Genomic DNA, 23,580 nt, shown 5'->3' with positions numbered 1-23,580 from the left:
TGGCTACATTCCACTTGTATTTTTACTTACTTTTTTATTTTATTTGATTAAATGCATTCTATTAGTTTAATTCTCTCAGAGAGACTTTATTTTGTTATGTATTTAATTTTTTTTTTTTATATAATTTTCTATTGGACAAGCACATCTTGTATATTTATTTTGGAACATTTCAGTTGCATTTAAAATATTTCACTGTACATTTGGATCCTTTGAACAACGCAGATTCTATGGAGTAATACTCAGTAACTTGAGTATAATCTTTTCACTGGACACTTATTTATTCTTAACTGGCGTAATTATTTTGATGACTACTTTTACTTCTACTCGAGTAATTAAAGTAAAGTAGTATACGTGTATATTAAAGCGAAGAAGACCAAACCTACAGATACAGTACTTTGATCTTGGTCTGGCCAGAAGATAGCAGACATCTCCCCTGTCTGGCAGTGGTGGACAAAGTATTCAACCACAGTACTTGAGTCAAAGTGTACATACTTCTGGTCATACTTTTTTCTCAACGGCAAGTGAAACTACAACTGTCAAATGACTTTTTTTAATGTAGCAGCAGAGTGTAGTGAAAGTCCTAAGAATCCAAAGACACAAAAGTACAAAGTACTTAAGTACAGTACATGTACTACTTGCTGTCCACCACTGCTCTCTATGCCAGAATACTTTCGTTTAACCCAGCGGTCCCCAATCTATTTTCGCCGTGCACCTCCTGACCTAGCTGACGCACACACCCCAGCGCTATGTCTCGTTGTATTTGGCAGAAAATGATATATATATATTTTTTTATATATGAATAATCACAGAATGTCACTGCACAGAGAGACATGCAGCTGCTGTATACTCCTGCAGCTGCTCTATACATCTCCGGATTTTGCAGTTTGTGCTAAATTACACCCTCCATGGTAGTAAATGACCTGTTCATGTCACGCACCCCCTAGCCTAGAGGGCGTTCGCGCACCACAAGGGGTGCACGCACCACAGTTTGGGAACCCCTGATTTAACCGATTAAGACCTGTGGCCGATTCTACAAAAAATCTTCTAACAGTTTTCTGAAAAACCTATTTTGCTATATCGGTGTTGCTCAAACTTTTTCATGTCAAGGACACCGCCCCAACATTATATGTCTTTGGCCGCAGACCTCCATCTCAAAATATTTTGTTCCAAGGGACCCCCAGAAGCAAAGATTGAAGTAAAACCAAAAAAAGATATATGATTTGCACACATTTTCCCAAAATAGCAGATCTATGAGCTTGTGTGCTATGAGCTTGTGTTTCTGCTATTTGTTAATAGCCAAAGTATTAAAAGAATGCATTTTAGCTCTCATCTAAAATGGTCTTAAAACTCCTCTAACCCATGAATGAACAACACGTGGGATAAACTGTGTGTGCTGTATATTATGTGTGTACTACTGTATTGTATATAGATGTACTTAATTATTACCAACTGCTGTATGGATGATCTGTCCATCGTGACCAGAGTGTTGACGTCTGTACTCTGTCTGTAGGCCTACTGTATATATTATATGCTATGGTTTGACGTGATATTGTATTTGCTGCATGACAAACAAATAAATATTTCTCTCAATGGATGTCTCTCTATGTTTTGAGCTCCTCTGAAGACTTCATTTCATTATCATTATCGGTAGCTACCATGCTGACTTGTGGTGGTCATTTCTGTCAAATTGTTGCCACGGACATACAAAATGAGTGGAACACCCAAAGAGCTGGCCATGAATGACCGTTACAGGTCTGAAACTGAGGGTGTACAAATGGAACACAAGGTTCAAGGTTGTACTTTATTGTTGCATATTGTGTAGGCCTATATACACTGAGGCTACAGCCTACAGGTACATAAGAATAAGATGGAATAAAGAATGCAAGAAAGAGCAAACAGAATAAAAAAGAGTAACTTACCAAATGCACCCTCTTTTGGGTCCATTTGGTTCTATTTGTTTCATTTTAAAGTTTGAATGGGGTTTCTAAGTAACTTAGGCCTACCAAATGCACCCTTTTATTTGTCCATTTGGTTATATTTGTTTCATTTTAAAGTTTGAATGGGGTTTCTAAGTATAGGACTAGTAGCATGTTTGTACTATTGCCATTAATGCATTGGGTGCTTAAATTAAATATTTCAAAAACTACATTAAGTTCCAGCATGTAGGCTATCCACCTTTTTTTTAAGGTGCCAAAATCTGCCATTGACCTCCATTATAATGTTCTCACAAATTGATAATTAATTAATGGGTCCCCGTAAGAGAAGATTAGATTTTATTTTTTCTTCAAAAACAGATGCACAAGCTTGATCCGAATCACAACGTGTTGTGAACTTCTGCTTTTTTTGAAAATATTTTTATGACATTGAAAATAAACTGTTTTTGCATTGGGGACCCCCTGGTTTTTACATTATCTATATAAAATGAAATACTTGGTTTTGAATATATTATTCTATTACAGATTTTCGGTCTCCTCTGTATTTGTTTTTTGTCACATAATCTGCACTGGGAAAAAAACAACTGTTAAACTCTGCCCAACTGTGTCGCCTTGCCATCCTTGTGTTCACGACCCTCGCCTGAGACAGGGGTGTGACACAGACGCATCATGGCGACATATTTAAAGGAGTGTAACTAATATGTAAATCATAACGTGTCCAACAAAAATGAAGTAAAAGTTAAAAAAAACAAACAAAAAAAAACAGTTCACTTCTATTCAGGCTCATTGACTGACTCCCATGACGTCATAGCACATGCGCCGGGGGGTCCGGAGTAGAGGGGTCCATCCGAATCCGAATGGTTGAGGCGCGCGTGCCGCTCACTAGTTCCAGTTGTTGTGTTTTTGACATGTTTGTTGTGGTTTTTCTGAATTAAAACGTACATTTAATGTTCGTTGTTTTGCGTCTGGATTAAAACACAGCATCTAACGCGTTCAGTCATGGAGGAGGTGGACGTGGAACCGCCGACTACTGTGAGTATTAACTCTAGAATGTTATATTATAATAATAATCTTCAGTACAGTACAGTTATGTTGCAAAGACTACTGTGACTGTGAGTAACTCACTAGAATGTTATATTATAGAAGAATCTTCAGTCAGTACAGTTTTGTTGCACAGACAATGATAATGATAATGATGATGATAAATGATCTTCAAGTATACTAAGACTACTGTGAGTAAATAGCTACTAAACTCACTATAAATGTAATATAATAATAATCTTCAGTCGGTACAGTTTTGTTGCAAAGAGTACTAGTCTGAGTAACTTAACTACTAACTCACTATAAATTAATATAATAAATTATCTTCATTCAGTGCAGTTATGTTGCAATTAAAAGCACTGAGGTTCAGTAGGTTTCACCAGTGGTGGAAAGAATACTCACATTTATTAAAGTATCAATACTTCAATATTGGCTTAAAAGTTAGGCTACTGCAATTAGAAGTACTCTGTTGCAAGTAGAAGTCTGTCATTGAAAATGTGCTTGAGTAAAAAGTACACAGCTATTGGCATCAATAGTTAATAGTACCAAAAGTACTCATTTTGCAGGGTGTCCTGTTTCAAGTTTCAAGTCAAATGCATTGGAAAATAGCAGATCTACAAGCTCACAATGTGAAGATTGACTTTTTTCTATTGGCATAAATGTATATAGGGCCACAATTTGCAACACTAGATTATTTTTAATAATGGGATGAATCTAGAGTTGCAAACTTGCAATACCCTTCCATTGACAGACCATTGTATTAAGCAATGTTAAACTCGCCAATATTGCAGCCGTAAGGCAAGCTTGACTTATCCACTTTCAATCTGAAAAGCGTTTGTTTAATACAAATCCACGTAGACACGTTATGAGCTACTTTCTGTCTAGAAATGTGCCGTGATACATTTTTTCTAAGTGTTGGAGTTTGGAAGCACTCGTCAGAACTTAAGTCACTGAACGAACGGCCCTGCGTAACACCTGTTTCCAATCTGCAGATACCGGCAATGTAGGAAGCAGCAGCACGATGCGTTAGTAAAAAGGAGCGCTTCCAAACTGCAACACTTGGCAAAAACCATCACCTTGCTTGTTTTCCCTCTCTGCACAAAACCTCTTTTGCCGAACATAGCCGATCTACAAGCTGAACAAGTGTGAGCTTGTAGATCGGCTATCGCCTGGGAATCTAGCCGCTATCTCAAATAAATCACGATTATATAATAATTGTGAGTTGTGTTAATATTTCTCTCCCAGCTCATTCCTGACGCCAGGCAGCACTTGGGCTTCGTCTGGGGACCTGGAGACATCCTGGCCTACGACACGCTGTTCAAAGCATCAGGTGAGGCCTGGTGCACATCCACTCATTCACAGTACATCAGATGAGGTGCACATCCACTCATTCACAGTACATGAGATGAGGTGCACATCCACTCATTCACAGTACATGAGATGAGGGTGCACATCCACTCATTCACAGTACATGAGATGAGGGTGCACATCCACTCATTCACAGTACATGAGATGAGGGTGCACATCCACTCATTCACAGTACATGAGATGAGGGTGCACATCCACTCATTCACAGTACATGAGATGAGGTGCACATCCACTCATTCACAGTACATGAGATGAGGGTGCACATCCACTCATTCACAGTACATGAGATGAGGGTGCACATCCACTCATTCACAGTACATGAGAGAGATGAGGTGCACATCCACTCATTCACAGTACATGAGAGAGATGAGGTGCACATCCACTCATTCACAGTACATGAGATGAGGGTGCACATCCACTCATTCACAGTACATCAGGTGAGTGTGTTGTCTACCCGGGTTGATATTCCATACGTCGCATGATGTGTTCTATACACAATCAGCTGTTGAACACTGAAAAAATTCAATTTTGTTTTGCCCTTTCAATTTACAATTAAAGCATTTTGCAGACGCTCTTAATCCAGAGTGATTTACACTTTGCATACGCCTGTAAGGTCGTTGGGCTAGGGCAAGTGCTACGGGCTAAGATGGAGTCTGAAGAGGTGGGTTTTCAGACTACGACGGAACATTGGGAGTGAGTCTGCAGTTCTGACTGCAATGGGAAGTGCATTCCATAGTTTTGGGGCCAGGAGGGAGAAGAGATTGGGACGTGTGGAGCGTTGTCCCGGCGCTTTTAGTTTGTTCCACGGCAGTGTAACTCGGTACTCGGCTCTATGCAATGCAGAACGTGTTTCCTAAAAGGTCCCCTTCCTGTCCCTCCCAGGTGCAACTGGACCGGTCGGTTTGTCCATTCACGAGGTGAGGAAAGACGAGGACATTTACTCGCCCGTTCTACGCAAACTCTTCAACGAGTCCCACCTGATCTTCGTGGGGCTGCAGACCATCCGGGAGGACCTGCCCAGCAAGAACAAGAAGCCCCAGTAAGATTAGATCACCCCCACTTGGCACTGGTTGGCACTTTTAATTTAGTTGCAATGACAAATAAAGATCTATCTATCTACATGGTCATGACTGGGACTGCAACATGGACTGAAATCTATCCATTTAATCACTTTGAAACACATTCACTGCCCAGTATTAAATACTTTATTCTTCCGACACTACCAGTGTTTATTATTTTGAAAGCCCACCCGGACCGGAGACGTAAAATAAATAGTCAGAAAAACGCTGTGTCGCGGGACAGCCGATCAGAAAATAACTATCATCAGTTCTTGTTCTTTAACGTAATCACTGGAAACACTGTTCTCTGGGGCCGTCAATGGCTGATTGTGATAAGTGTTGGATTTGGTCTGAGGGTGTAAAAAAAATTGTTAAAAAAATTGTCATGATTCTCTGCTTTTGGTGTGACATAAATCACATTAAAATAATATTGTCTGAATCAGGCTTAACTAAAATATGTCACATATCTCGTCTGGTCAGATTCGTCAGTATCAGTAAGAACTACAGGTCTGTCATACGAGCCTGCATGGAGGAGCTACAGCAGATTGCAGGTACACGCTTTCATCTAACTTATTATAGTCACATATTTAACCGATTCTGGGCGGGAACCCCTTTTGGTGTTTCAAGCATTATGTTATACTTTAGCTGTTGGAAAATAGCAGATCTACAAGCTCATAGCACGGCAACATGTGCCACGCTATGAGCTTGTAGATCTGCTATTTTTGAAAAGTCGTGAAAACGTGCACATTTCTGAACATGTATTCTTTCACAGTGGACATTTTTTATTCAAATATTTGCTTCTGGGAGGTCCCTGGAACAACATATTTTCAGATGGGGGTCCATTGCCAAATACATACTTTTCTTTTTTAGGGTTCTTGACATGAAAATGTTTGAGAACGACTGACAAAAACACAGGTTTTTCAGGAAACTCTCGGGATTTAGAAGACATTTGTAGAATGGTTCCCAGTTCTAAATGGGTTAAGTCTTCGTGCATGTACTGTTGTTATGGTGACATATTCTTCTGGTCTTCCATGTATTTTCTGGATGAGGTGAAATATGTATTTGGTCTCTTTTACTGTAGTTTCAACACAAGACTCAGAACTGGCCAACAAGTATGGGAACCAGGTATGGATGTTGTACAGTATTATTAAGGATTATGGCAATACCTCTATTATAGGAGGGTGCGTTTGTCATATGTATTTAATCAAATACTGTATACTGTACATTGTATATACGGAGTATGTTTTAGCCCATTCTGGGCGGGAACCCCTTTTGGTGTTTTAAACATTATGTTATAATTTAGCTATTGAAAAATAGCAGATCTTCAAGCTCATAGCGCGCCACTTGGTGGCGTGCTACGAGCTTGTAGGTCTGCTATTTTTGAAAAATTGTGAAATTTTTATTTCAGAAAACTGGAGGATTTAGAAGAATTGTTTTAAATGTCGGTCAGGCCTAAATGGGTTAAGGTTATTACCATTGTATTGACACTGTGGATTGTTTGATGTCAGGTGTCCATTCTGATGGCCATAGAGCTGATCTAGGATCTGTTATCATTGTGTTACTGTGTTTTGTCTCATGGCAGGTGTCCATTCTGATGGCCATAGAGCTGATCTAGGATCTGTTATCATTGTGTTACTGTGTTTTGTCTCATGTCAGGTGTCCATTCTGATGGCCATAGAGCTGATCTAGGATCTGTTATCATTGTGTTACTGTGTTTTGTCTCATGTCAGGTGTCCATTCTGATGGCCATAGAGCTGATCTAAGATCTATTATCATTGTGTTGAAACAGTGGTTTGTCTTATGTCAGGTGTCCATTCTGATGGCCAATGGCCATATAGCTGATCTAGGATCTGTTATCATTGTGTTACTGTGTTTTGTCTCATGGCAGGTGTCCATTCTGATGTCCATAGAGCTGATCTAGGATCTGTTATCATTGTGTTACTGTGGTTTGTCTCATGGCAGGTGTCCATTCTGATGTCCATAGAGCTGATCTAGGATCTGTTATCATTGTGTTACTGTGTTTTGTCTCATGGCAGGTGTCCATTCTGATGTCCATATAGCTGATCTAGGATCTGTTATCATTGTGTTACTGTGTTTTGTCTCATGTCAGGTGTCCATTCTGATGGCCATAGAGCTGATCTAGGATCTGTTATCATTGTGTTAACACTGGTTTGTCTCATGGCAGGTGTCCATTCTGATGGCCATAGAGCTGATCTGGAATCTGTGTGAAGTGCTGTTCATCGACGCTGCTCCAGGTAAATCCGTCCAGGTTTCTGTGTACATCTCATTCTGGTTTGTTTCACACGTGTGTTCGTTTTGACCAACAGTCTTAAAGGAGAATTCCATAGTAGAAGGCTTTCTTACCTTTATTTGTAGTTGTTACGTCCCCACCAAAGAGGTCCAGGTGTTATTTCGTGCAAAAGCGCATTATTGGCAATTTCCCCTACCATAAGCCCTCAATGATTTTTTTTTTTTTTTTTTAAGATATTTTTTTTGCGGCTTACGCCTTTTATTGATTTTTGAAGGGACAGACAGTAGGCTGACAGGAAACGGGAGAGAGATGGGGGGATGACATGCAGTAAAGGCCGTGTCGGGTCCGGGAGTCGAACCCGCGGCACACTGCGACTGGATTACCAGTCCGGTGCCCAGACCGTTACGCTACGGCCTGGGCCCCTCAATGAATTTCATTGAATTGAATGGGGCATTGGGGTGTTGTGCTAATTTGCTTATTTCCATCGCTTTTTTTTGTATATATCCTCTCTTCATAATGTAAATAGTATCCCAAGGGACTGGCGCGCCTAGTAGTTCATTTTCAATGAGAGGCCGTGCGTTCATTTTGGACACGCAGAGAAGTTGAGGGGCGACGCAAACTTATTTCCGTGGGCGCAGCCCCGTGAAGTTGTTACGTGCATGCTCGGTTTGTGCACACGCCCGCAACCGAGTACACCTTGTTTTATAGTTGAGGTTTTTATTTTTAACCATTTGCTTGAAGAGAAAACTGATCTGAAGTTAGCAGCGTATCGTCGTGGCATGATGTTCGCTTGTATATCTTGTTTGTTCTAATATTTTGGGGTGTGTGTGTGCACCATCAGCGGGCTCCCTCTTGCTCCACCTGCTGGACTGGGTGAGGTTGCACAAGGCTGACGTGGAGGAGAAAGCCAGCGAGGTTCTGCAGAGCGAGTGCCCCGCCGAACACCACAGCTACTGGGACGTGGTAGGTTGCAAAACAAACGCACCCGACAGCTACTGGGACGTGGTAGGTTGTAAAACAAACGCACCCCACAGCTACTGGGACGTGGTAGGTTGTAAAACAAACACACCACAGATATTGGGACGTGGTAGAGGTTTGCGAGAGGTTTGCACATGCTCAGTGTAAACAGGAACTGCGATGATGGAGTGTTCCAACAGAGGTGCTAGAGGTGCATGAGAGTTGCTGACACTGAACTGAAATAATAAAAAGGATATCACAAAAAGAATAGTACAAAGTTCATTTAGTTTTTATTTTAAAAAGTATGTAAATTACATAACTGTGGAAAGAATGTTGTGTATAACAGACTGAAAGATAAAGGACAAGTACATTCACTAAATGTTAATGTTTTTGTATATTTTCTTTTGTGGATTTTCCATGTTCTTTAGTACATGTGTCAAACTTTTGACGCGCCTCCGTGCTCTATCCTTCTTATTCATTCTAGCCGTAAACAAGGAAGTGAACTGCAGTGCACATGCAACATGAGATCGCTGAAGAAGGAAAAGCCAAAAAGTTGAATACAGCGATCTCGTGTGATATCATTAACAGAGACCTAAAGACGTATATACACAAAAAGTGTTGCCAAAAACCTACCGCACACAAATGCACATGCACACAATAACTTACCTACGGCGCACACACTCAAACCTACCCACCGCACTCATGTATGCACACACAGGAACAATAACATGCAATGTGTTAGTTGCAGCTGAGCTACGATATTGACCTGTCTGTCCTCCATGGCTCCTGTGTTTCAGACACTGACCTGTCTGTCCTCCACTGTTTCAGGTGCTGAGCTATGTGCTTCAGGGGAAGCTGGAGGAGACTCGTCAGATGCTGGTGAAACAGGCCAGCCTGCAGCCAGCCTCCAGGAAGCTGTTCAAACTGATGGACAGCCTGCTCAGCAAGATGCCCACGTACAACGTACGTACGCAGAGCCTGACCCAGAGCCTTTTGTGGTGGTTCTGCAGAACCGTGGGTCCGACCGACTCGACACCGGGCACTGCACTGACGTTTGCCTGTTATCTCTCCTACCATGATGTACCAACATCAATACAGCATGGAATTATCCAATGAAAACAAAACGTTTTGGGTCTGAGAAGCGAAATCTCATCAAATGGTGGTCCGTGGCTCGAATGCAGAATAGATCACGGACCTTCATGTGAACAGGGTTGAAACCCACTGGATTAAACGATTAGTCCAGAATTGGGAAAATAAATGTGTAAAAACAGAGCATCATTTAACGGTTAAATGATGCTCTGTTTTTACACATTTATTTTCCCAATTCTGGATCAATATTATTATTTGTAAAGTTCGAACGCCAACTTTTAACACTGCACGGCTGCACGCACAAATAAAGAGTGCACTCGGCACTCGCACATGACGGATTATTATCGATCAAAACAATCCTTAGCGTCGCTTACAAAAGCATGTGTTGCACAGCATGAATGATAAGTAATCACCGACCTGGCTGGATAAATATCACTATGACAAATTGTCAAAATGTTTAGTGCCGCTGTCAAAACATGACACAGTGAGAGTTGAAGATTCTAACTATTGAACAAGAAAGCCACAGTTTTGATGGAAGTGGGTCCTAGACAGGGCTTGACGCTTAGCTCATGGATGCATGGATGATAGACAGACTATCCGTTTTTATCCTGCTGTTCTATCATGTGATATTCGATGCAGGGCAAGATGCTCGATTGTGAATTAAATTGTAACATTCTCCTTGGCTTTGACTGCTTCAGACAGAACATCTGACACACGGTAGACTATTAATTTACTAAGCTGTTAACTTACTCGGCTGCCTACCGTTGCTCGTTAATCAGGTCACACAATGGATGGACCACTGATATTTATCCATCCAGGTCGGTGATTACTTATCATTCATGCTGTGCAACACATGCTTTTGTAAGCGACGCTAAGGATTGTTTTGATCGATAATAATCCGTCATGTGCGTGCGCGAGTGCACTCTTTATTTGTGCGTGCAGCTGTGCACAGTGTTTCTCCCACGTTTGGTTAAAAGTTGGCGTTCAAACTTTACAAATATGTGAATATTCATTGAAATGAGAAACAAAATATTGTGCTGTAAAAGCAATTCATGTCCTTTGCATTTTGTTTTATTTAAAAAGAAAAACTCAACAAAGAAGTTTATTTGTATTTTTGTCCTAATATTTTTTATTTCTAATACATTTGTCTTAATATTATTTGACATTGATAATATAACTTACTATAAGTTTTTATTCTTATTTAAGCTTTAGTCTTTGTGTGGATGTGTGCACATGCATTGAGCCTGTCAGAAATAGCAAAAAAACAAGTGTTTTTTCTAACACGTTTTAGTGGTAGATCTTGGCTTACAATTGGGAATAAAATGGGCTCTTGGGCTTGAAAAGGTTGGTTACCACTGATTTAAAGACTATGGTGTGTGATTATTGTGTCCCTCCAGCCCGCTGGCAGCCAGACGCTGACGGACTTTGACGTGAAGTGGAGACAGTGGCATATGGAGGTGGACCGCTGTCTGCAGGACAACTCCTTCAGCAGCAACCCTCACATGGAGGTCATTTGTAAGGTCAGTGATACAACCCAGAGGTCATGTGTAAGGTCAATAAGACAACCCAGAGGTCATCTGTAAGGTCAGTAAGACAACCCAGAGGTCATCTGTAAGGTCACCAATACAACTTAGAGGTCATCTGTAAGGTCGCGTTGAGCTTGTAGATCTGCTATTTTTGGTGGAGACAGTTTGTGTAGATGGTAAAAGGACAGTGCAACTCAGTTCTGTTTTACTAGGCATGGAAGTGGTCAAACTGAGTGATATTGGTCAATTCCAAATGTCATCAAAGTATTCTGTGGCACTCCTTGACTTGTGTCACGGCTCACTTTGAGAATCCCTGGCTTAGACAGACCAGAGGTTTTGTCCAAAAAGACTGAATGTTATCCAATTCTGGAGGGGAACCCCTTTTGGTGTTTTAAGCATTATGTTACACTTTGGCTATTTTAGAAAAATCATAAATGTGGAATCTGTGTTAGAGCGAACTCTTTTAACTCAAATCTTTGCGTCTGGGGGGGGGTCCCTGGAACAACATATTTTCAGATGGGGGTCGGCGGCCAATTACATGATATAATGTCTGGGGTCCTTGACATGAAATATTGAACACCACTGATCTAGAAACAAGGGTATTTCAGAAAACTGGGTTAAACAGTATGACCTTCTGTGTGTCTCTGTGTGTGTGTAGATCCTGGTAGGCGACGAAGACACCATGTTGGAGCACAAGGACCTGCTGAGCACCTGGTACCACTTTCTGATCACCAGACTGCTGTACTGCAACCCTACAGTCAAACCCAACGAACTGCACTACTACGCACAGGTACGACACCACCCCCTACTGTCACCATGCAGTACTGCCACCCTAGAGTCAAACCCAACAAACGGCATTGTTTTCTTTGCCTTCCTCCTCCTTGAATTTGGAGTGGTTTTAGGCACGTTTTGATAGATTGATTGAATACATTATTAACGGTCTGCAAAAAAGAGGCACAGTGGCACAGATTTATACAAAATAATGCTAAATGGTTAACCCAGATAAGCCCTCAGAGCTCGTTTCCATTGAGGTCCTGTGTATTCAAATCATCGAGACATTTAAAGACAAATGATAATATACAGTAATATGCAAAAACATCATAATATACAAGTAGCAATATGAAAAAAAAGATATGTACAGTAAACAGGTGGGGGGTATTTCTGGTGATAAACTACTCTTTACTTCAAACGGCAGCCAGTTACAATTTACAATTTGCACTGTAGGTGCTCTTTCTGAATGCTTTTGAAGTTGGGTAATGGTGCATTCACATGGGCTCAGGCAGGCGGTAGACAGGTGGGTGGGTAATGGTGCATTCACGTTGTGTGTGTGTGTGTGTGTGTGTGTGTGTGTGTGTGTGTGTGTGTGTGTGTGTGTGTGTGTGTGTGTGTGTGGTTTCAGTCATGCATGACCATGTTCCTGGACTCGAGGAGCGTTCCAGAGCCTCTGGACAGCATCCTGTTGGCAGCGTTTGAGTTTGACATCCACCAGGTCATCAAAGACTGCAGGTGAGGTGACGCATGTGTGCGCACACACACACACACACACACACGCATGCATGCACTTGTACCCCCACGTGCACGCATGCACACACACACACACACACACACACCGTCACTTTAGCCATTTTCAGCCTGTGTTTTCCAGTTTTAATAATAAGTGTGTCTTCACAACAACAATTACAGTTTTACTTTTAGTAATCTTCACTTTTAACAATAGCATAATTTCATTTGTGTTGTCTGCGGTTTACAGTTTTAATCAGTTTGTCTTAAAAACAACGACATTTGTGTTGTCTGTGGTTTCCAGTATCGCTCTGAACAACTGGTGGTTCGTGGCTCACCTGACAGATCTACTGGATCACTGCAATCTGCTCCAATCCCACAATCTACAGTAATACCTTTGTTCTAATCTAAACCATGTTTACCCATAATAATACTTCACAATCTACAGTAAGACCTTTGTTCTAATCTAAACCATGTTTACCCATAATAATACTTCACAATCTACAGTAAGACCTTTGTTCTAATCTAAACCATGTTTACCCATAATAATACTTCACAATCTACAGTAAGACCTTTGTTCTAATCTAAACCATGATTACCCATAATAATACTTCACAATCTACAGTAAGACCTTTGTTCTAATCTAAACCATGTCTAGTCATAAATAATACTTCACAATCTACAGTAAGACCTTTTGTTCTAATCTAAACCATGTCTAGTCATAAATAATACTTCACACAAAACTGTGTATCCTACAAACCATAAAACTATGTGCATTAACATCAAGCTATGAGTATTGACATCAGATCATGTGTGTTGACATCAGACCATGTGTGTTGACATCAGACCATGTGTGTTGACATCAGACCATGTGTATTGACATCAGACCATGTGTATTGATCTGATATCTCGTGGTTGTTTTGTGTTCAGCTTTGGATCCAACCTGAGAGAGTTTCTCCTCCTGGAGTATGCCTCTGGTCTCTTCACCCATCACAGGTGAGGCTGTCCTGTCTTATATATCACATTTATTATGTTATTAATTATTTATCCCATTCAGGACGGGAACCCCTTTTGGTGTTTTAAGCATTATGTCATACTTTTGCTATTGAAAAATCAGATCTACAAGCTCAAAAATCAGATCTACAAGCTTATGAGCTTGTAGATCTGCTATTTTTTGAAGATTTGTGAAAATGTTGTGCACATCTTTGAATATATTCTTTCAGAGCGAACATTTGTAACTCAAACACAGTACTAATACGTGTTCATTATCATTCACAGTTTGTACAGTTGACAGTAAATACTAGACTGGGATCAAGTCGTTTTGCAGTTTTATGATTTGGTCTAGAGTGGAATGGCTACAGCCTCTGTTCCTCCAAAATGATTTCTCTTGGCCAGAGTCATTTTGTTCTTTGACCTACCGTAGTATTATTTTTTTAAATTCCATTTATGAACTGAAACGGGTAATCGAGAAGAACTGCAAATCGATCAAATCCTAAATATACCCATCCCTGATTATTATTAGGCTTCCACACATTGCTAGGATGCTAACACCCCATCTGCACTCCTAGCGATCCGAGCGAACAAACGATGAAATCTCATTTGAATACATGTTAGTTTTTCATCTACACGCTACTATTTATTGGTTTATTTGATTGGTTCAGGCTACGTCACAACGCAATGGCCAACGTTCCATATCGGCTTTTCCGCACGATATCGCTTTCGGAAAACACTCGCTCCATGAGGTTTAATTCTGTTGGGATGCTAGGGAAGGGGTATGTGTGGTTAACTGTGTGTGTGTGTGTGTGTGTGTGTGTGTGTGTGTGTGTGTGTGTGTGTGTGTGTGTGTGTGTGTGTGTGTGTGTGTGTGTGTGTGTGTGTGTGTGTGTGTGTGTGTGTGTGTGTGTGTGTGTGTGTGTGTGTGTGTGTGTGTGTGTGTGTGTGTGTGTGTGTGTGTGTGTGCGAGTGCGTGCGTCTCTCTGTGTGTGTGTCTCTCTGTATACGTGCAGTCTGTGGCAGCTGGCCGTGGACTACTACGACCACTGTCCGGAGTTCGGCCGCGTCTACCTGGAGCTGCAGATCGAGCGCGTTCCTCTGGACACCGAGAGGAAAGCTCTGAAGGTGCTGAGGATCTGTGAACAGAGACACATGTCTGAGCAGGGTGGGTTCTGTCTGTCTGTGAACAGAGACACATGTCTGAGCAGGGTGGGTTCTGTCTGTCTGTCTGTCTGTCTGTCTGTGAACAGAGACACATGTCTGAGCAGGGTGGGTTCTGTCTGTCTGTCTGTCTGTCTGTCTGTCTGTGAACAGAGACACATGTCTGAGCAGGGTGGGTTCTGTCTGTCTGTCTGTCTGTCTGTGAACAGAGACGCATGTCTGAGCAGGGTGGGTTCTGTCTGTCTGTCTGTCTGTCTGTGAACAGAGACACATGTCTGAGCAGGGTGGGTTCTGTCTGTCTGTCTGTGAACAGAGACATGTCTGAGCAAGGTGGGTTCTGTCTGTCTGTGAACAGAGACACATGTCTGAGCAAGGTGGGTTCTGTCTGTCTGTGAACAGAGACACATGTCTGAGCAGGGTGGGTTCTGTCTGTCTGTCTGTGAACAGAGACACATGTCTGAGCAAGGTGGGTTCTGTCTGTCTGTGAACAGAGACACATGTCTGAGCAGGGTGGGTTCTGTCTGTCTGTCTGTGAACAGAGACACATGTCTGAGCAGGGTGGGTTCTGTCTGTCTGTCTGTGAACAGAGACACATGTCTGAGCAGGGTGGGTTCTGTCTGTGAACAGAGACACATGTCTGAGCAGGGTGGGTTCTGTTTGTCTGTGAACAGAGACACATGTCTGAGCAGGGTGGGTTCTGTCTGTGAACAGAGACAAGGTGGGGATTGACTGATTGATTATTTTATTAGACAATGAAAAATGCAAACGGCAACAAGGTACGGTCAAGCATTTGTTCCAAAACGACCATGCGGTCTTTGTTTCCCATGCACTCACTCACAATAAACAACAACAACAACAACAACAACAGGAAAGCTATGCAGAATGGAAGTAAGTCAGAATGAAGATAATATTGATAGTATTAGTAAAAATGTCTATGGGATTGATAAAATTCATTGGGATTCATTTCCTGGGCCTGGCGTCGTCATGAAAGGGGGCGGGACTGCCACGCTCTATGGGAAGACCCCTCAGTCCACCGCTCAAATGTCAGTAAAGATAACAATGGGACAGAAAACAGCTTCTCATAGTTTAGTTTCCCATGAGTGATTTGATTTCCTTAAATGTATAACCTGGTGTATTCCACATTTCCTCAACATGGTCTCTCCAGGGAGGAGCATCTATAACATCATGTATGTTTTGTCATGTTCCTCCAGTGAGGAGCATCTGTAAGATCATGGCCAGGCGAGCTCTGAGGAACAGCCGTCTGGGCTCAGCTCTGTCCTGGGCCATCAGAGCCAAGGACGCTGCCTTCGCCACGCTCATATCAGAGAGGTATGTTCTATTGTATCTAATGTTCTATTCATCTCATATCAGAGAGGTATGTATGAATGAATGTTGTTCTATTCGCCTCCATATCTTTCATATCGGAGAGGTCTGTATGATCACTGGTGAGCAACATTGACGCTTGAGGTATAACTCAGGCTTTAGAGTTGGTGTTCATAAAAATCACACCCGTGTGAAGTGAGGGGCGCTAATATATTAAAGTCTATCTCATGTTGATTAGGTGATGTAATGGTGATGTAAAACAAACGGTGCCAACACAAACATTAAACCCCATTAACAATAAAGAAACAATATGTACGTAAACGTCACATTATGACATAAACTTTCCCTTTATTACTTGCGCAAGCAGAGCGCGCAAGTAATAGTTTCGCCCGGTCCGTATGCACCGTCCCAGCCAACCCGCCACTTTTGATGCGTATGCAAATAAAACAGCAAATTGTGCCTGATTTGCTGGGACCAGATTACATACATGACCATATTTCTTTACGTCATCATTGAGAGCTAGTCATACATATATTATATATATGTAATTTGTAAAATAAAATAGCAAATTGTGCCTGATTTGCTGGGACCAGAGTACATGGTGTGTATATGTATAACTAGCTCTCAATGATGACGTAAGAAATATGTGGATTAAAGGACCCAATGCCGGAGTGTAATTGGTCTTCGATTGTGACGTAATGACGATATGTTTTAGTGTTGGGAGGATTAAAGGTAATGTTCCTGTGTATACATGTATGTAACCTGGTCCCAGCAAATCAGGCACAATTTGCTGTTTTATTTGCATACGCATCAAAAGTGGCGTGTTGGCTGGGACGGTTTTTGGCGCAAAGTAACCACAGTATACCGCTAATCAACTTACAAATTACATATATATAGTATATGTATGACTAGCTCTCAATGATGACGTAAGAAATATGGTCATGTATGTAATCTGGTCCCAGCAAATCAGGCACAATTTGCTGTTTTATTTGCATACGCATCAAAAGTGGCGGGTTGGCTGGGACGTTTTTTTGCGCAAAGTAACCACAGTATACCGCTAATCAACTTACAAATTACATATATATATATAGTATATGTATAACTAGCTCTCAATGATGACGTAAGAAATATGTGGATTAAAGGACCCAATGCCAGAGTGTAATTGGTTTTCGATGGTGACGTAATGACGATATGTTTTAGTGTTGGGAGGCACTGATTGACATATACGTCACAATCCAAAGTCGTCACTTACGTATTCATTACAACATTATGTTTACATGCCTAAAGTAGGTAGGTAGCAAATAGTTACACCTAATAATTAGACATTTCAAACGTTCCTTCACAGAGATACTGAGATTTCACAGTTTACAGCGGTCGAAAGTACTTGTGCGCTCTGCTTGCGCACTAGTTGGCCATTTATGGCCTACTAGTGTGCAACAAGCAAGTATGCACTCGACAGAGTGCAGTTCTAGTTGTCAATGCGTTTACTAAACAAACATTGAACTAAAGACAAACATTAAACCTGTATATAGGAGGGGCTAGCGCCCCTCAATAATGGCAAAAGAATGGCACAAGTTAAGTATGGTAATTCATTATGTTGTGTGTGTGTGTGTGTGTGTGTGTGTGTGTGTGTGCGTGCATGTCAGATTCTTACAGGACTACTGTGCACGAGGGGCCTTTTCAGATCTGGACCTGATTGACAACCTGGGTCCAGCCATGCTACTCAGCGACAGACTCACTTTCCTGGGTAACACACACAACGCACACCACGCACACACACACACGCACACACACACAAAACACACACACACACACACAAAACACACACACACACACACACACATACACACAGCCAGCCATTAACGGTGGATTGTGAACTTGTGACTGTTTGTCACATGGTTAATTTTATCAGCACATCAGCTGAGGGGACATTAACCCATTTAGGACTGACACCAGTGGTTCTCACAGGTTTAAAACCCTGTGTTTCTATATGTCAGTGGTTCTCACAGGGTTAAAACACTGTGTTTCTTTATGTCAGTGGTTCTCATAGGGTTAAAACCCTGTTTCTGTCAGTGGTTCTCACAGGGTTAAAACCCTGTGTTTCTATATGTCAGTGGTTCTCATAGGGTTAAAACCCTGTTTCTGTCAGTGGTTCTCAAACTATTTCATGTCAAGGACCCCAGACATTATATATAATTGGCCGCCGACCCCCATCTGAAAATATGATGGCAAAGATTTGAGTTAAAAACTTTCTCTGTGAAAGCAGTGGTTAAGCATATAGCAAAGGTGCTATACTGTATAAATAAAGCTTTTTTTATTAAATATATTCAAAGATTTGTGCCAAATTTTCAAGACTTTTCAAAAATAGGCCCAGCAGCCTCGGTGCCCAGACGGTTGAGCTAACCGTCAGGCTGGCTCACCAGCCTCTAGGTGCCCAGATGGTTGAGCTACAAAATCTTTGTAGATCTGCTATTTTTCAATAGCTAAAGTATAACATAATGCTTATAAAACCAAAAGGGGTGCCTGTCCTGAATGGGTTAAATCACTATACACTTGACCTTATGGTGGCTGTTGGGTCGTCACACGCACACACACACACACCCACACACACACACTGTGAGCCTGTATATGGGCTATTTATGGTCCGTGACACAGCAGCACACAGCCTAGTATACTGTCGAATAGGCATAAATAACCCTGTTTGAACGGCCTGGTGAAGTCGTACTACATTTTCTTTGCTGAGTTAGTCTTAGAGTTATCTCGTATCTCCATATTCTAATGTTTCGTGTTTTTTAAGAAATTAATGCCCTACTTGATCACTTGATGCAGCGTCACACGGAAGCGTCAAAAGTAGCTTGCCGGCCTGACGGTTAGCTCTACCGTCTGGGCACCCAGGCTGCTGAGCCAGCCTGACGGTTAGCTCAACCGTCTGGGCCCCTAGAGGCTGCTGAGCCAGCCTGACGGCGTGCCGCGGTTCGACTCCCGATCCCGACGGCCTTTGTCCCCCCCCCCCCCCCCCATCTCTCCCCATTTCCTGTCAGATTACTTTCTACCTATCAATAAAGGTAGAAAAAGCCAAAAAATGATCTTAAAAAAAAAAGTAGCTTGCTATTTTTTAATTTGAATCCTGAAAACGAGCAAACGTGAGATTTCGAACCAACAGAGATGCTTTAAAATGTATTTGAATGGGTCAAACTAGTAATAGAGCACGCAGAACGTCCATTTAAAATGTCACGCCGTTTCAACAATGATCACAGATTTCTCTCTCTCTCTCTCTCTCTCTCTCTCCAGGGAAGTACCGTGAGTTCCACAAGCTGTACGAGGAGAAGCGCTTCACGGAGGCCGCTAAGCTCCTGCTGTCCCTCATGACCGCCAAGATCGCCCCGCGCAGCTTCTGGTGGACGCTGCTGACCGACGCCATGCCCCTGATGGAGCAGGCAGAGGTCAGTCTGTTAGGGTCAAGGTGACCACTGGTCCATTTAGCGTTAAGGAGAACTCCTTCTAACTCTATATGGACCAGAGCTAGGTTAGGGTCAGGGTCATCTGACCGACGCCATGCCATAACCCTGACAGACTGAGGTCAATCTGTTAGGGTTATGGTTAGGGTCAGCTTCTAGTGGACGCTGCTGACCAGAACGAGACATTCGTCACTACACGGAATACTATGGTCTGGGGAAGGGCCCGTCAGCAGGGAGGAATAGGACGCACCACGGACGGTGCAACTCGGGCCTGTTTTACCAAGTCAAATATTATCCTAATATTATCCTAATAAGTATCCTGCGGCACCACTGGACTTGCTTACATCCACGGCACCCACTTTGAGAAACGGCAAGTATTAAAGTAGTGATTTTGCAATAGATTCTTTGTGGCACCTTTTCAGTTGGTTCTTCTTTGGTCTTCTCTCTCAGGTGATCTTCTCGGGAGAACAGACCCACGAGCTGATGTTCTGTCTGGAGGAGTTGACGTCCTCCCAGACCAGCACGCCGGGCCCAGACGGACCTATGCAGGTACACCTCTCTCTCTCTCTCTCTCTCTGTGTCTGTCTCTCTCTCTGTGGTAGAAGGCTGATGAAAGCATTAAAACATGTTAGCTTTTTGCTATATAACAGCTATGCTTTTCCAGAAAACTGATAGGATTTACAACAGTGCTTTAGAACAATGGTTCTCAAAATTAGCAGCTATACATCTGCTAATTTTGAACAACTAGAACCTTCAGGTCTGACGACATGGTGGGTGTGGGAGGTCTGATGATCTTGTTATCAAGACGGGTAATACTGAAAAGTTTGTTTCTGTTGCAGAAACATGCAGAACGGAACAGGTTGAATAATGCTTTAGTACAATAATAAGTAAGGGATAATGTCTGCCTAAGACAAGTCATCGGGTACTGCATCGTCTATTCCTCGCTTAAATGTTTTCAAAAACATTTCTGAGAGCAATGTTTAGCTCTAAATGACATGTGTGTGTTATTGATTGATTGATTGAAATATTTATTAACAGTTTGTAGAATTTACAGTACATTTTAAGCACAAACTCAATACAAAGACTGTCAACTGTGAGTGGACGACCCAATTAAGCATTACACTTGTTTACAACAGGGTCCACATTGTTCAATTCATCAAAACATTTAAAGACATACAAACATTTAGAGACATACAAATAGACATTTCTATGTAGCTAAAGAACAGAACAGGAATTCATCATATGGGAAGCAAAAAAGGGAAAAGATACAATATACAGTGAGGGAAAATGGGGTGGGGGGGTGGGGGGGATTCAGATTTTACAGAGGCCAGTTTCGAATTGCAGCCAGGTGCCCTTTGAGAGCGGTTTTGAAGGAGTCAAGGGATTCACATGTTTTAATGACTGTTCGTAGGGCGTTCCACATTTTGGTGGCATAGGAGCGAAAATAATTTAGTCCCTTGTTTGTGCCGAATCTGGGTTGTACATGGTTTGTTGCACTCCCTCTGGTGTTGTGGGTGTGGACTTCGTTTACATTAAGGAAGTATTTAGACAGGTACATGGGTATCTTGGTGGTGTATCGAATCTTGTGGACCAGACCCATTGCAAGATGCTGTACTCTGTCGACGACCCTAAGCCATCCCAGCCTGTCAAAGTGGGCAGGGGTGTTATCGAGCAGGGCGCAGCCGGTGCTCCGAGGCTTTGATAATATTACCCAGTCTGTTATAGAGCGGATCGGTCATTGGCAAGAAATAACACAGACCACTGAAAACAGTTATAACAAGGTGATGTGTGTGTGTGTTGTTTCAGGTGGAAGACGTGGAGCTCTTGAGGCTGGCGTTGGCCAGGAACCTGGCCATGGCCATCATCAAAGAGGGTACGGTGGAGGCCTGCTGTTGAACCTCATGGCCACCGGAGCGAGCCACCATATTGTTTCCTTTTTTTTGTACTTGTATATAAAACTTAACACATCGAGAGAGAAAAAAAAAGAATGTGCTCTTTGATAATAAACACTCAATCTCATGTTCAGATATCATTCATTCTTTTTGTATAATGAATGTATACGTTTCCCATAAAGTTCAGTCTTCTGAGGGTATGTATCTGACAACGTAGAGCAGTGGTTCTCAACCAGTGGTCCAGGGACCACCAGGGGTCCTTGAGGGGGTTCCAGGTGGTCCCCAGCGGAATGACGGAGAGTTAAAACTAAGTGGACCCTTATAGATCTTAGCATCTCAAGAGTTGCATTATTGTTAAATATCTGTATTGCTTAAAACCTCCTGAGCCCCAATCCCCCGGCGGCGGGGGCTAGATTCTGTCCACCTCATGAACAGCTCTCAGCGGGTAAATGGGGCTGGTCAAGGTCTCAGGTTCCAACTCCGATATTTTAGATTTTCCCTCCCGGACCCCCGTGGGGTTTACAATAATTTACAGATTTTTTTTTTCTTTTGGTCAACGTTTTACCTGTTATCTCCTATGGTACCAACATCAATTCAGCATTGAATTGTGGGAAAAGTCTCATCCAACTGTAAGAAAAATAAAGTGTTGGGTCTGCAAGGCTAAATGTCATCAAATGGTGGTCCGTGGCTCAAATGTTGAATAAATAATGGACCTTGATATGAAAAGGGTTGAAAAACCACTGACATAATTTATAGGGATATCCATGAGACAAACATTATTTATTTTGTCATGCAGGGAACAATTAGACATACATCATACTGTTACACTACAGACACCAACACTGGTCATTCGTGCACAAAATAATTCTAGAAACTATACTGTACATGTGTTGACCCATTCTTGATCTACAAGCTCATAGTGCGGCACCGAGTGCCGTGCTATGAGCTTGTGGGTCTGCTATTTTTTTAAAGTCTTGAAAATGTGGTGCAAATCTTTGAATATACTTTCAGAGCAAATGTTTTAACTCATATCTTTGCTTCTGGGGTTGTCCCTGGAACAACATCTTTTCAGATGGGGGTCAGCGGCCAATTACATATATTTTTGAGGTTACTTGACATGAAAATGTTTTAGAAGACATTTGTAGAATCGTTCTCTGGTCTAAATGGGTTAATCCTGTGATAATCCAAGTACTACTGTAGCAGTGGAGCTACAGGTTCATTAACTGCTGCTGGACCGTTGGATGCAACCAGACTAAAGAGGGGAGGAGGGTTTGGTCTAGGTCAGTGGTTCCAAAACTTTCATGTCAAGGACCCCAAATTGACACTAGAACGAAAATACATCGCATGGATGCAACTGGGACGTATCCTCAGTGATGTATCCCAAGGTCATCAGGGTTCCGGGTCTCGCGAACATCATACCCCTCACTCGGGTGACCCAGCCGGGGTGATCAAGTCCCGATTTACATCCCAGTAGCTACCCTCGATTAGACCCACTAGGGAAAGACCAGGGCCACACAATCCGTTGGAAGTATGAACTACTATGCCAGGACTGAGAGGTACAATTCTGGTATGTGGAGGGACTAGGCTCTGTGGGATGACTCCTGTCCGGGCCCTACGTCTCACCAGGTCCACTCCTGTTCTCACCAGGAGATAGAAAACGAATTAGTTAATAGCCCGCGGACCCCCCCATTTGAAAATATATGCCAAGGACCCCCATGAGAGAGGCTCTAGCAGTTTAAAACAGGGTCCACCATTTTCAATTTATCAGATGGATACAGGTCAAGTGGGACCTTGGAATCATGGGCACCTTGACCTCGATACAAGTAAAATTGGCTATTTTGGATGTGATTTCATATTTTTTTACATATTAAATTGTTGTTGGACACGTTATGATATACATTAGTTAATTTAGTTACACTGTTTAAATATGTTAACCTAACTCTGCCAGATTGAAGAGATTCACTTTCCTTCACAATCACATTTTGTTCCCCATCATAACTGTGAACTCAATACCGCCCCCATCTGGCGG

At 42.2% G+C, this 23,580-nt stretch overlaps 1 protein-coding gene across 1 annotated transcript; it reads left to right on the top strand.

Annotated features, from left to right (window-relative positions):
* The first annotated feature begins 2,795 nt into the window (after positions 1–2,795).
* Positions 2,796–21,670, top strand: nup85 (nucleoporin 85). The gene is made up of 19 exons (XM_083780866.1): positions 2,796–2,966; positions 4,221–4,305; positions 5,226–5,382; positions 5,882–5,952; positions 6,483–6,526; positions 7,587–7,656; positions 8,494–8,615; positions 9,438–9,572; positions 11,096–11,218; positions 11,883–12,014; positions 12,624–12,730; positions 13,029–13,112; positions 13,655–13,720; positions 14,731–14,882; positions 16,090–16,207; positions 17,848–17,948; positions 19,493–19,644; positions 20,110–20,208; positions 21,466–21,670. The coding sequence occupies exons 1-19, from the start codon at positions 2,934–2,936 to the stop codon at positions 21,553–21,555; spliced, it is 1,941 nt and encodes a 646-aa protein (XP_083636992.1). The 5' UTR covers positions 2,796–2,933; the 3' UTR covers positions 21,556–21,670.
* Positions 21,671–23,580: the final 1,910 nt, after the last annotated feature.

The sequence above is a fragment of the Protomyctophum parallelum genome (assembly GCF_964188405.1).
Source record: "Protomyctophum parallelum genome assembly, chromosome: 13".
Lineage (NCBI taxonomy): Eukaryota > Metazoa > Chordata > Actinopteri > Myctophiformes > Myctophidae > Protomyctophum > Protomyctophum parallelum.
Note: the sequence above shows the minus strand (reverse complement) of the source record. Positions and strands in the feature narration are given on the sequence as shown.